The sequence below is a fragment of the Psittacula echo genome, assembly GCF_963264785.1.
Source record: "Psittacula echo genome assembly, chromosome: 1".
NCBI lineage: Eukaryota > Metazoa > Chordata > Aves > Psittaciformes > Psittacidae > Psittacula > Psittacula echo.
This window is the reverse complement of record NC_137735.1, coordinates 90,575,224-90,587,648: the sequence shown is the minus strand read 5'-3', so window position 1 is coordinate 90,587,648 and position 12,425 is coordinate 90,575,224. Positions and strand designations below refer to the sequence as shown.

Below are 12,425 nucleotides of genomic sequence, written 5' to 3'. Positions count from 1 at the left end.
ACATTGCATTCCCCAGTACGTAGAAGATGACTAGAGACCTTCCATTTTCAGTTGTCATCCTTTCAACTTTACAGTTATACTCAGTACATCCCAATTCTGTCCCGAAATGCTAGGTTATCCCAATCTTTCAGCTTTCCTTAATACCAATTGTGATAGTTCTAGTGCAGAACTGCCCTGGTGCTGAAATCCTGATGCTATTTCAACTGTCTCATCTGAAAGCAATACTTTGAGCCTATGAGACAGATTGGATATTATCGTACGCAGATAAGAGTGTGTTTTCTTACTGTCAAACATGAGTCCTCCGAGATTCCAGCTTTTTCTGTAGTCACTTTACTCCCTTGAACGAGTGATATCTTAACTACCAGTCTAAAGCAGAAGTATCAAAGGAAGCCAGTGATAATATAAAGTGTCAGTGAATGAGAAATTAATCTGTGTCTACAGAGATGTATGCTGCACGCCCAAGGTATTGTGATAAAACACATTTTAGAACTGTTTTTTTTCTGCAAGGGAAGATATTTTTTTTATATACCAAACACTTTTATTGTATGTGAAGTGTTTTGATAAGACAACTGCACTATGTCCCCTGAAAGCTTAGTTTATTGACATTTATAGCAGTACTTGCTGTGTGAGGAACAAATTGCAGAGCTATTTTTCAAGTAGTCTTCAGATCCTGGAGATGTACTGAAAGATAAGGGAGACTTATGAAACCACAGGGGAAAGAGATGCAGTAAGCACGCTTCAGTCCTCCTCTGTAGTGTGAGCTGAGGTCGCTGCTGGACCATGCCCACATCTCGATACAATTAGTTCTCTTCTACTGTCGCGAACCTGCTGTTGGGTTCGTTCTCAGGGAGAGCAGAATTACTCTGAACAAAGATTATGCAAAAAGCCAAGATTGAAGCCAACCATTTTAACATCAAAAATCCAAATTTCTCACCACCTTTTATTGGCTAGTCAGTGCTTTGTAGGCGTGTATTTTGGTGATAGTCACAGCATGAAAGCTGAATAGTTTAGGTGCAGCTCTCACTGCTAGCTATAGAGCTGGAAAGGGATGGCTTATGCTTAAGGATAAAACAGGATTAGAGAGGCACAGAACTACTCGATCCTGTGTTCCTGGATCTCAGTCTAAATTGCAGTTATTACTCTAATTCTGTGGTATGCAGTTAACAAGAGAAACTGCTAATTTCACAATTTCTTATCTGTTAATGAATTGCAGCAGCCCAGATTAACTGTAATATGTATTGTAAGTACTAGAATTTGGTGTAATTATAGCACAGTAAAATATAACAAATCATAGAATGGTTTCGGTTGGAAAGGACCTTAAAGCTCATCCAGTTCCAACTCCCTGCCATGGGCAGGGACACCTTCCACTAGACCAGGTTGCTTAAAGCCCCTTCCAACCTGGCCTTGAGAACTGTCAGGGATGGGGCACCCACAGCTTCTCTGGACAACTTGTTCCAGTGACTCAGAACCCTCACAGTAAAGAACTTCTTCCTAATATCTAGTCTAAATCTACCCTCTTTCAGTTTAAATCCATCCTGCCTTGTCCTATCACTACATACCCTTGAAAGAAGTCCCTCTCCATCTTTCTTGTAGGCCCCCTTTTAGGTACTGGAAGGCTGCTATAATGTCTCCTTGGAGACTTTTCCAGGCTGAACAAGCCCAACTCTCTCAGCGTGTCTCCATGGCAGAGGTGCTCCAGCCCTCTGAGCGTCTTTTTGGCCTCCTCTGGACTCGCTCAAGCAGGTCCACATCCCTCTTGTGTTGAGGGCCCAAGAGCTGAATGCAGGTACTGCAGTACTGCAGGTGGGGTCTCACCAGAGTGGAATAGAGGGGGATAATCACTTCCCCCAACCTTCTGGTCACAGTGATGAACAATGTTGTGAGGATTTCTTTTTAAACTCCTGATGTAATTTCTTTTTCTGTCTCAGTAATGTGTTCACAGGTAAAATAGTTGAGACATCATCTATTGGGAAATAGGTGGACTCAGCTGACTGTTGTGTTTCTACTACAGTATTCCCATGGATGACTTTCTTTTCAGACACAGAGGGACACGGTGTCAAGGAGAATCTGTTGCTTTGAGTAATTCGAAGTAATTCAAAGCAATCACTGTGTAATGTCAGTAGTGTTATTCATGATTCTTGTGGGAGTGTGAATGAGTTGAGGGTTCTTTTGTGCGAAGATTACCTTCTTGTAGATACTGTGTTAGGATATATGCAGTTAAAACCACAACTAAGTTAGATCTGGAAGGAAGATGCCTCGATGTTTTGTTTTTAGGTATGTCAGAAACATTTTCTATTCATTTTGGCTGTGTAATTAGGTGAAGTAAAGGGAAGGAAAGAAGGAAGGGAACCTCTTTGAATGCCACAGTCAGTGGCGTATGTAGAGTCTTCCAGCATCACCATTTAAACTTTGTATTCAAAAAAAAGCAAACAAAGCAAAAAAAAAAAGCTCCCAAACAAACAAAAACAAAACAAAAGCAAAGCAAAACATACAATGTATATAGAAACAGTGCAACTTCTACCATTGCAGAACGGTGAATGACACCTGGTTTGTACCACCTGGAAAGCAAACCAAGCCATCTGCTTTGTATCAGCATGAAGGATATTGCATTCTGGAGTAAAAGCATCATCCAGGCAGAGGTGTGAAGAGGAGTTTATTGGAGAAACAGTGTAAGAAAGAAGATCAAAGGTTTGTCTTAGAAGAGGCAAGAGTCTTAACCTACTCTTAAAATTAAAAGGAATGCGTATTAGCCTGTCCCTTTGGTGGGCCAGTCCTGCTACTTTCACTGAGCCTGCATGTGCAGGCACGTTGAGAAGGGTCTGCTTTGTGCAGAAGTCGGTATGGGAATGACACATTGCTTTAATCTTGCTTGCGCTCTCAACAAGGACCTTCAGGGGGTTGTAAGGTGCATTGGCCTTGTGCTGGCTCCCTGCCAAAGGGCAAATCCCGTTCTGAGCAAGTGGCACTAGAGTGTCAACAACGATACAACAAAAGCCTGTGGCATATATTCTTATTTCTCTTGCACACAGACAAAACCAGACTACAGGGTACATTTGATATGAGATCAGCTTCAATCATTGAGATTCATAAGTAACATTTACCTGTAGTTTTTCTTCATGTATTTCTCTAAAAGTTTAACAGTGTGGATTTTCCTGTAGGAAGAGCAGATGTCTGTTTAGTACAGGTGCAATTCTGACACTCTGGGAAGTGCCAGTGACCTGCATTTACAGTAAACATAGAAAAGAGGTGTGGTGGCAGGGAATAGTGCATTTGCACAACAGAACTGAAATGTAACCCTGCCTTTTGAACACGGCTAGTCTTCGGGCAAGGTCATGGAGATCTGTGAAATGATCTGGCATCTGAGACCCTGAGAGGCATGCTTCCATTTCCTCACAGGAATTCTGCTAGAGAGCAGCATTTTAAGTGTAATGATGACACAAATTAGATGTCGTTTTCCTACTTCAGGTATCTGGCTAGAGGCTGACATCCTCTTTGTTTTAAGAAGACTAAGTCCTGGTCTCCCTTAGTGCTACAGCGAATGAGCTATTTTCATTTCTAAGCATTTAATGGATAAGCATTCATTTCTGAAAACATTTCTACTGGACAACAGAGTTTATAGTGCAAGTGAAAAGCCTGGACTGATCAACTGTTTGCAATGTTTTTTTAAAAGGGAGAAAAGCTCTCATGATCATTTGATCTGAAATGAGTTGTGCATACCATGGGGTGTTCCCCAGTAATTCTTCCCTCACACTCATAGCTTCCATCTGAGCTATGGCACATATTTTAGAAATACATTTGTTTGTGACTGGAAAAGATCACAACCCCTCATGGAATGCATTAGCTACCTCTTAGGTAATGCTACAAAACCTCCAGCTTCAAACACCAGCTCTTGCTAGGCTATGTTGGTGCTGGAGGCAAAAGTAGATGGGCAGTTGCCCTGATGCTGATCCTGCCCCTGATTTTGATGCTGATCCTGCCCCTGGCATAAACTAGACCAGGGTTGTTCTCAGTCATGTCTGTCTAGAATGACTGCGTGTATGTTCTTCATACTTTGAAGATTATAGTTGTTTTTTGAAGCTGCAGGATAAGCCAGCAAAGATACAAAGGCTGACTTGAAAATGAACGCTGACGTCAATGCTGCTGGTTTCTGACTCAGCAGAGACATAGATGTGTTTCTCGGAGTGAAGAATGTTGTTTCAGTTACGCTTCTGAAGTAGTTTGGCATGAAAGGCTGAACTGGGTGGAAACTTTCACTTTGAGCAAAAGAACGGTTCTAATGGAGTCTACGTGCTTGTACCTTTTCATGTCTGTCCCTTCCCACAGCTCTCCCAGACCAAACGTTCAACTCCCCAAACTGATGGTGGCAAAAAAAAAAAGAAATTCAATTAACTGTGAAGATGTGTTTTCAGAAAAAAAAATATAACTATGGAGCTCTTGAACAACAACGTGGGAAAAGTCAAAGACCCTTCAGTTGCTGCAGGAGATCCCAACACAACCAGGTTAGGTTAGAGGAAACACACAGACAAGGACATTATGCCCTTATAAACTGCCAAAAGTCCTTGTCTTTTGTCCACCTCTTCTCCTCATCAAAGCTGCTGGCAAACTGGAGGATGCAGCACAGATCTGGCACAGTCAAGAACGATTTTCGTCTCCCCAGTTAAAGCAGTGTGTATGGTCCATCAGGTAAGCCAATGCCCATGTAAACATCTAGTAATAGCTACACAGCAGGCAATCAGGGCATCACCTTTGTTTTTGTTTATCTGAGGCAAGTGCTCATTAGTGGTGACCAGAGCTTCCCTGCAATAAGAAGAAACATGCAAAATGGTGAAGATTTTTTGAAAATCCTCATGTTCAATTTGTGAAACTCACATGTCTTGAAAAAGCCTCTTTGGGTGAAGAAAGCAGGTTTTCTCTTACGCTTGCACGTGTGCATTCTTGATCTGACATGACTTGCAACCACGAGAGAGCACTCTTTCCTTTGAAGATTTCTCAGCTTCCCCAGAAAGCTAGAGACATGCCATATAAGTTTGCAAACTGCTTGTAAGCTGTTTCAGTTAGACCAGAGCAGCGGAAACAACAAAGCTTGCAGTTGTTTTTTGGATTTCGTTCTGAAAAAGCCTTTGGGTAGTTTTCAGATGTCAGAAGATCCTTGGTTCCTGAGAGGGAGGAGTTCTGCCTAAACTTTGAAGATCCCTGTAAACTTTGCAAATTACCCATCTTTTGGAGACAATTATATCAAACGATATCGTGGATTACAATACATGAGAAGTGTTTAGAGCCTGGAAGATTATTTATGTTTGGCATTAGCCCTTATGGTCATAATTTCAAGCAGAGAGAAAAGGAATACACAGGAACCCTCTTATTATCTTTTGAAATATGAAGATCAGAGGAAAAGAAGGGTTTAAAGCGTGGAGTGATGGTCCTCAAAACCTGTCTGTAAATTAGCTGGTATCCAACATCTATAAAAACAACAAGGCTTAGAGCTGATTTCCAGGCAGAGTGGACCTCATGAGTTGTTAGCAGTGCTTTGAGATCTGAGTTTTCATACACCGCAGGAGGAAATTGCAGCCTGTGGGGCAGAATACCTAGACAAATGTTTCCTCCTTGCTCGGACTGATACAAGATTTGGAAGCCAAATTCAGGAACTGACATTCCACCGGTGGAGAATAAAAAAAGAAGCATGGACAGCAGTAAAGATGATGATGGACTACTGAACAGGATTGCATTTCCAGGAGCTATGTCCCTGGCTAACAGCTATGTGCATCCCCAGGGGGTCCCCCTAAGAGAGCCCTTTGAGGTTCCCTTCCATCTGGACCCATCTTACTGGGAGCAAGCCTATGGCAGGCACACAGGTCACATCTCCTACATCCCATTCCCTGGCTACGTGGGCATCTATGACTATTCCTTTGAGCCTGCCTTCATTCGAAAGAGGAACGAGAGGGAAAGGCAGCGGGTGCGCTGCGTGAACGAGGGCTACACACGCCTGAGAGAGCACCTTCCCAAGGAATTTGCTGACAAGCGCCTCAGCAAAGTGGAGACTCTGAGAGCTGCAATAAGCTACATCAAACACCTACAGAGCTTGCTGGACTGTCATCCCTTAGGGTCAAACAGTAAAGAAACGCTCTCTGCCAAGGAGCTCCCAGAAGCTCCCAGTCCTGGTCCCCCGCGGGAGTGCAACAGTGATGGAGAGTCCAAAACCTCGTCAGCTTCATCCCCCTACAGTGAATTTGAGGAGACGGGCAGCTAGATAACAGCCTCTCTGGGGACAGAAAGCTGAGAACCAAATCTAAAACCCTGGGGATTTTTCTACAGATGAAAATGAATACCAGGAAAAGGAAAAGCAGCTAGGGAAAAACAGAAAAGGTATTTTCGATTTGCCAAAGGACTAACTGTTGTCTGTACAAAACCTAAAGATGATTTGTAAGCAAACAGATATATCTCAGGTTGCTTCAGCTGTGTTCCTAAACTTCCTTTGGACTGTTAAAACTGAAGCAATGTTTGCATTCTATTTTTCATTCAGCTTTTATTCTATTCATCTATTTTCTGTTGCCTTTCACTTGGTGAGACAGCAAAACGAGATGAATGCATTTAAGGAAATTCGCCTTCCCTTTCTCCTGTTTCCTCCTGTAAGTTTTATTGGCTGGTTTTCCTGACTGCTAACCTGAGATGCACTGGCTTGCAGAAACATGGACTGGGAAAGGTAAGATTTAGATAAAATGTCTTTCCCTAAAATTTTTAGGAAACTCACAAATGTTTCTGAAAACACAATTAAAAAAATATAAATAAGGCTGTATTTGGGAAATAATTTAACTTATGGCATCTTCGAAAGTGAAAGAAGCAACTCATACATTGGACACTGGCTATCTGGTGATTATTTGAAGGACAATTTTCAGGAAAAGAAAATCTGACACTTTCATTTTAATCAATGCGAAAAAGAGAAAACAAAGTTGTGTAAAGCTGCACCTTCAAAAGCAAAGCTCCGCTCATTATACTGAAAAAAATGTTGCCAGTCTTTTTCCTTCTTTTCTGAAAATTGAGTTTGTGGACAAAATAGTCTTGTCTGTGTCTTTTTGGCAGGTCTGATAGAAATATGCTTAGAAGTATGTTCCTGTAATGATTAGATACCAGTGTGTACAAAAAGGGTAACATTGAATATATCAGTTTACATCTGCACGAAAATCTAGGTATTTCTCCTTTTGTTTAGAATATTGTAATACTTTTTCTAAGAATACACCTTTAAAAATTAGTATCTCAAAATCTATGGACTACCTTTAATTTGGACCATGTCTACTTAAAATGAGAATTTGTCTCCAAATTGCTCTAAAATCTTCCTTTCTCCAAGGCCAGATTCAAATAACATTTAGCTATGTCTTAAATCCCATGCTGAATATGGGGTAGACGCCTTCTTACCCATACACTTTCAAACAGACTTTTCAAAATCCTGCTTTTTTGCCCTATGTTGGTGAAACGGATTTGTATCTTTTTGTCTTTCCTTCATGTCATGCTGACTCGACACCTGAAAAAATACTCGTGTATAAATAAGAACAAATACTGATGAAATACCTCAAAATGTGTCTATAAATTTCATTTCAATAAAAAATTGAATTAATCCTGGCTGTGTTCTTTTTCACTTTCAATTGCTAACAAATGGGACAGCACTGTTTGCAGGAGTAATGAATTTTCAGGAAAGAAGAAAGAAACTAGATAAGAAGTAAATAGGAACTGCTACCTATTAAACAACATTTTAATTTAGATTTTTAAATCTAGATAAGGAGCAGGTTTGTGCTGTGGGCATCTAATAAAAATTACTCGATATCAAAACTGCTGATTTCTAGCAGATTATTTGGAACATTTGTATTTTTACTTATTGTGTCCATTGCATCCACAGGCTTCATTCTTTATTCTTTATATGGTAAACGGCTTCCTTTTCTAATGTCTGTTTTGTTTTTCTAAGGGCTGTTACTTTTGCAGGGTCTGTTTCCCAGACCCAAAGAGTAGAGGTCCAGTTACCTGGACAATTCAGATCCAGAGCCAAAGCACTCATTTCTGGGTGCATGTTGTGTTTGTTGTCCAAGAAAGGGGAGGGGAGCAAGGTAGTGGTCTGAATGTCTGGTTGGGATCCATTATCTCTTGTTTTTTTTTCTTTCCTTTGTGGACACTGACAGAAATTCAACATCTCTCTGCCTCAGTTTTTTGATTTCTGGGAATATGGTGGTGCTGCTGGTAGCCCTGTCAGTAAGCAGAGATTAAATCTTTGTTATCTGTGAAAACCACATACTCCCTCAGAGTACCTGAGACAAGTTCTGTGAAACATAGTTGTTTGTAAAGCACTCTGAAGATGAAAAGTGGTTAATGTGCACATAGTGACAATTCATAGCCAAATCAATCTGAATCAACATAAAAATTACCAGAATGACCATTACTTCCTGAGCAGGGCACATCAGATAACACTCCAAATAGTTTTTTAGGTCAGATGGTTATCACGGAGGCTTGGCCTCACAGAGATATATGTAGGAGCCACAATCCTCTGATTTCAAATGCTAGAGCTAGTTAGGCCATCCAGAGAAGTGAACTAGGTTGTGGCTCTGCCCCCTTTCAGCTTCCTCTCAGATGGGATGTTCCTCAAGGGGAGTCTAACTGAGTGACAAGCATCACAGCCTGTGCCTGTGCTTGGCTGTCACTGCTGTAGGTTGTCTCTTGCCCTGTGAAATGCAGGCTGATCAGCTGCACATCTACATAGGACTGGTTTATTTGTTGCAGATCCTAAATATTCTGCAGTCAGAACCAAACCTGGACTTTGTGAAATAATATTCTGGAAAATGCCTCTAGACTTCAAGTCAAGGAGACTGGTTAAAATCTACATTGAATAAAACCGTAGCTACTTTTATGTATGTATTACACATCTCTGGAGATGTCCCTAAAATACCCCCAATTTGACCTTAATACTGAAGATGTAAAAGCTAGAATGTCACGTGTAGCTTAATTTAATTTTAAAGGAAAACTAATTTCTGGATGCAAAGGAAATTCTGTGTGGGAAAGACTGTCACAGGTTGAAGTACTCTCCTTAGGAAAGTTGTACCTTTCTATTTCTCACAGTTCCTGTTGTCATGCAAATCTCTTGCACATTTTTAGCACAAGGAAGTAGAGAACAGCTCAAGATCTCCCAAAGATGGATCAATGCTTCCTACAGGCATCAACAAAGGTTTAAAGTGAATGCTACGTTTCAAAAGCTTTCTTAAGCTGCATCAGTCTAGACAAAGGTTTTCTTCAAAGCTTCTAAAGTGTATCATTATCAGACTTTGAAAGCAGACAATGATCCAACTTGTCACCATGGGATTTAAAGTTTCAATAAAAATGTTGACCAGGGAATTCTCTCCATGTGGCACAATTACTGTTCACAAGAAAGGTGAACACTGCTATCTGTAGGCAACCATGCTACAGCTTTATCGAACTTCTGCACACTAAATGCAGACACTTTAATCTTTGTATCAAATGTGAAAGAAACCCCACACATCTGAAGTCTTCCCTCTTCTGCCATTAAATTACAAGTCCATTTGCTCCTTGATTGTATCAGCATTTTAAAGATGTGTAATCCTGGCCATGGAATTGCTTTTAATCCCCTAATAACTATTTAGCTGATTTCTTTGTAAAAGCCCATCCACACTCCTTTCATGTTATATTACCCAGTGTCAATAACATGGCCAAAGAAAACCAGAGGCACTACAGAAAAGTCATGTTCAGACAGTAAAGCAATCATGGCCAGTTTATCTCACTGCAATAAATGAAAAGGGAACGTCCACACAGAAAAGAAAGACTTTGAAAACATTTGACACCAGCATACTTACAAAGGAGACAAAACAAGATCCAAAACATTTTGAGGAGAAACTTGCAGGTTGTACCAACAGGAGAGACCTGCTGAAGTTAGCTGAGGTCAATCACTATAGCTGAGCAAGGTCTTAGTAAGTCTCTCCAGAACAGAATCCAAGCAAATACAACTTCAGCAGGTGCTCCTCACAAGTAACCCTCAGGGTATAGTACTGGGGTTCTGGAGAGGCAGGTAATGGCAGAATGAGTGCGAGAAGGGCTGTTGCTACTCTGAGAAGGAGATGGGGAGTGAGGTGGGAGCTACTGCTCCCTAAGAGCAGGAATCAACAGGCCCTGTAGTAGCAGTACTACACTTCAGTGGCCTTTACCTATTGTACCACTCAAAAGATTCTTATTTAAAAAGCCAAGTCAAAAGGCAGGCCTGGAAAAAGACAGGGGAGCTTCAAAGGAGTAGGTCTGTCACTGAAATGAAATGAGCTTTTCCCACTGGATAAAGCCCTGTGTGAAAGTCTCCTGGTGTCACACCTGATCTGGGTTATCACCCTTATTAGAACTTGTTCTCCATGACCTGAACATGCAGCATGAACACAAGCAAGGTACAACCAGCACCATGGCAGGTACTTGAGTATACGAAGGGTGTGGATATCTGCTTCTACCAGGCTGGAGCTAAGCTCTAGCCTGGCAGTGAGGTGCAGCCTTGGAAGACAGAACCATTGCCTGGTTGCGAATCGAGTTGAAATTTTTTTTTCAAGTTGAAAATTGGGTTTCTTGGATATACTTCAGAGGAAAAGCACAAGAAAAGGTTGGTTTAATTGGTTTCTCTTTATTTGTCATGGCTTACACAAGAACCATTCTTCCCTAAACAACACAGTAGCTGCATGTGTACAAGCTGTAAAAGCTGGGGTACCCATGACCCAGCTCTGGAGCAGCACTCTGCCACTGTGCTTTTTGCTTTTCCTGGGAAGAACAGGAACTTCATGCAGTCTCACACCTTACAAACCCAAGACAAATCCCATTAGCAGGTTTTTGTCTGCTTTCCAATGAAAGCAAATCTCATGTGAGACATCCCGTCTCCAAAAACTTCTGAAACTCTGACTGATTTTCAGCCAAACCCAATGGGGAGAACTTCTCAAAATGCAAATCAAATTTCTTCCCCCCACCCCCAAAAGAGGGGCTGGGCAGAGGTGGGGAGCTCAGCTTAGTGCTTATGGTGATGAGCTGTGGTGCTTCATGCTGGGTCATCCTGTGATGCTCAACTGCTGGAGGCCACAACCCCTGGGCCAGACACAGAAAACAGGCAATTCATTTGCTTTTCAGCCACCTCCAGTCATAACTTGATATATTCATGTAAACTGAGGGGATTTGTCAAGGTTAAAACACCCATCTGTGATGCTGAGCAGCTGAAGACTCTGATTACACCACTGTCTTTAGATATGCCTCAAGGGGCAAATACCCCCAGAACTGTGGGTTACAGGGATGGGAAGCAGACAGCAAGCCTATATCTCACTATGAGTTCCCTCAGTCTTTTTCAAAAGCTTTGAAGCCAGACTCATGGGACTCACTGTCTTTGAGGAATGGTTTTGCATTTGCTAAAGCACCAAGAGTGAAGTTTGTTAACCTGGTCCTCAGTTTATCAGTTTTTTACATTTTTGCAGCTGCAAGGAATTAAAAGATATATTGGTATGGATCATATTTTTTAACCAAGCTTAAAGAAATCCATACATCTCTCTGCTAGTCTACCGCATGCGAATTTTGGACACCCCGTAGCTCACTTCAGATATGACTGGTGATAAGGGTTTCAAAGACATGAAATTGCTACACGGTCCATGAACACTGGTGGCATCAGAGTAGAAATACATGCCAAATTAGAGTCCTGGGAGCATACAATACCAATCCAAGCCAAGCTGCATTTGCTGTGCTACTCATAAAGCGCCTTACTTGTCCCCATGATTTTATTTGGATGTGTTGTGGTTCTGGGCATATACAGCAGATTTTTGTGTTCCAGGGCTGTCAGCCATCAGTGCTGAACCCAAACCAATCTCTTCCATCTGCAGTGAGATTACAAAGAGAACAAGAAGTTACAAATAAATGGAATTTGCACATCTTTTAATGTATTTGCTTTATTGCCAGAATTATGCTATATTAGGCTGCTTTCTACATGTAGCTTTTTGAAGTTAAGAAGCATCGAAGAAGTCTCAGGCTCAGCTGCAGAGGGTTTATCCCAGGGGAACACTCACGAGGAGGTGATGTGTGCATCCACACACCCAGAGGTGTTAAAGCTCAGTGGTGCTTAATGAATTGAACTGATAATAAACAGGGTGATGTATAAATGAAAAAAGCCAGATGTATAAACACAGGAGTGTGTGTTGTGGTGTCTGTGCATGGGAAAAAGAGGAAGGGTGGCAGAGAGGAGGGAGAAAAGAGAGTGGTATTGAAGTATGGCACACTGCTTGATAACAAACCAGCTGTGTGGCTGAGACAAGGGAAATAGCAACCAAGTAGATAAGATACTTTTGGGGAGGATTAAATCCGTACGAAAAATAAAAATACTTAAAGATAATATATTTTCAGGCAAACACTGTGCAGATAATAAAAAGGCT

The 12,425-nt window shown here is 41.4% G+C and overlaps 1 protein-coding gene across 1 annotated transcript; it reads left to right on the top strand.

Annotated features, from left to right (window-relative positions):
• Window positions 1-5,680: 5,680 nt before the first annotated feature.
• Window positions 5,681-6,247, top strand: ASCL4 (achaete-scute family bHLH transcription factor 4; the record flags this gene model as incomplete). Its single annotated transcript, XM_080631683.1, has 1 exon — window positions 5,681-6,247. The coding sequence occupies one exon, from the start codon at window positions 5,681-5,683 to the stop codon at window positions 6,245-6,247; it is 567 nt and encodes a 188-aa protein (XP_080487809.1).
• Between the last annotated feature and the right edge of the window lie 6,178 nt (window positions 6,248-12,425).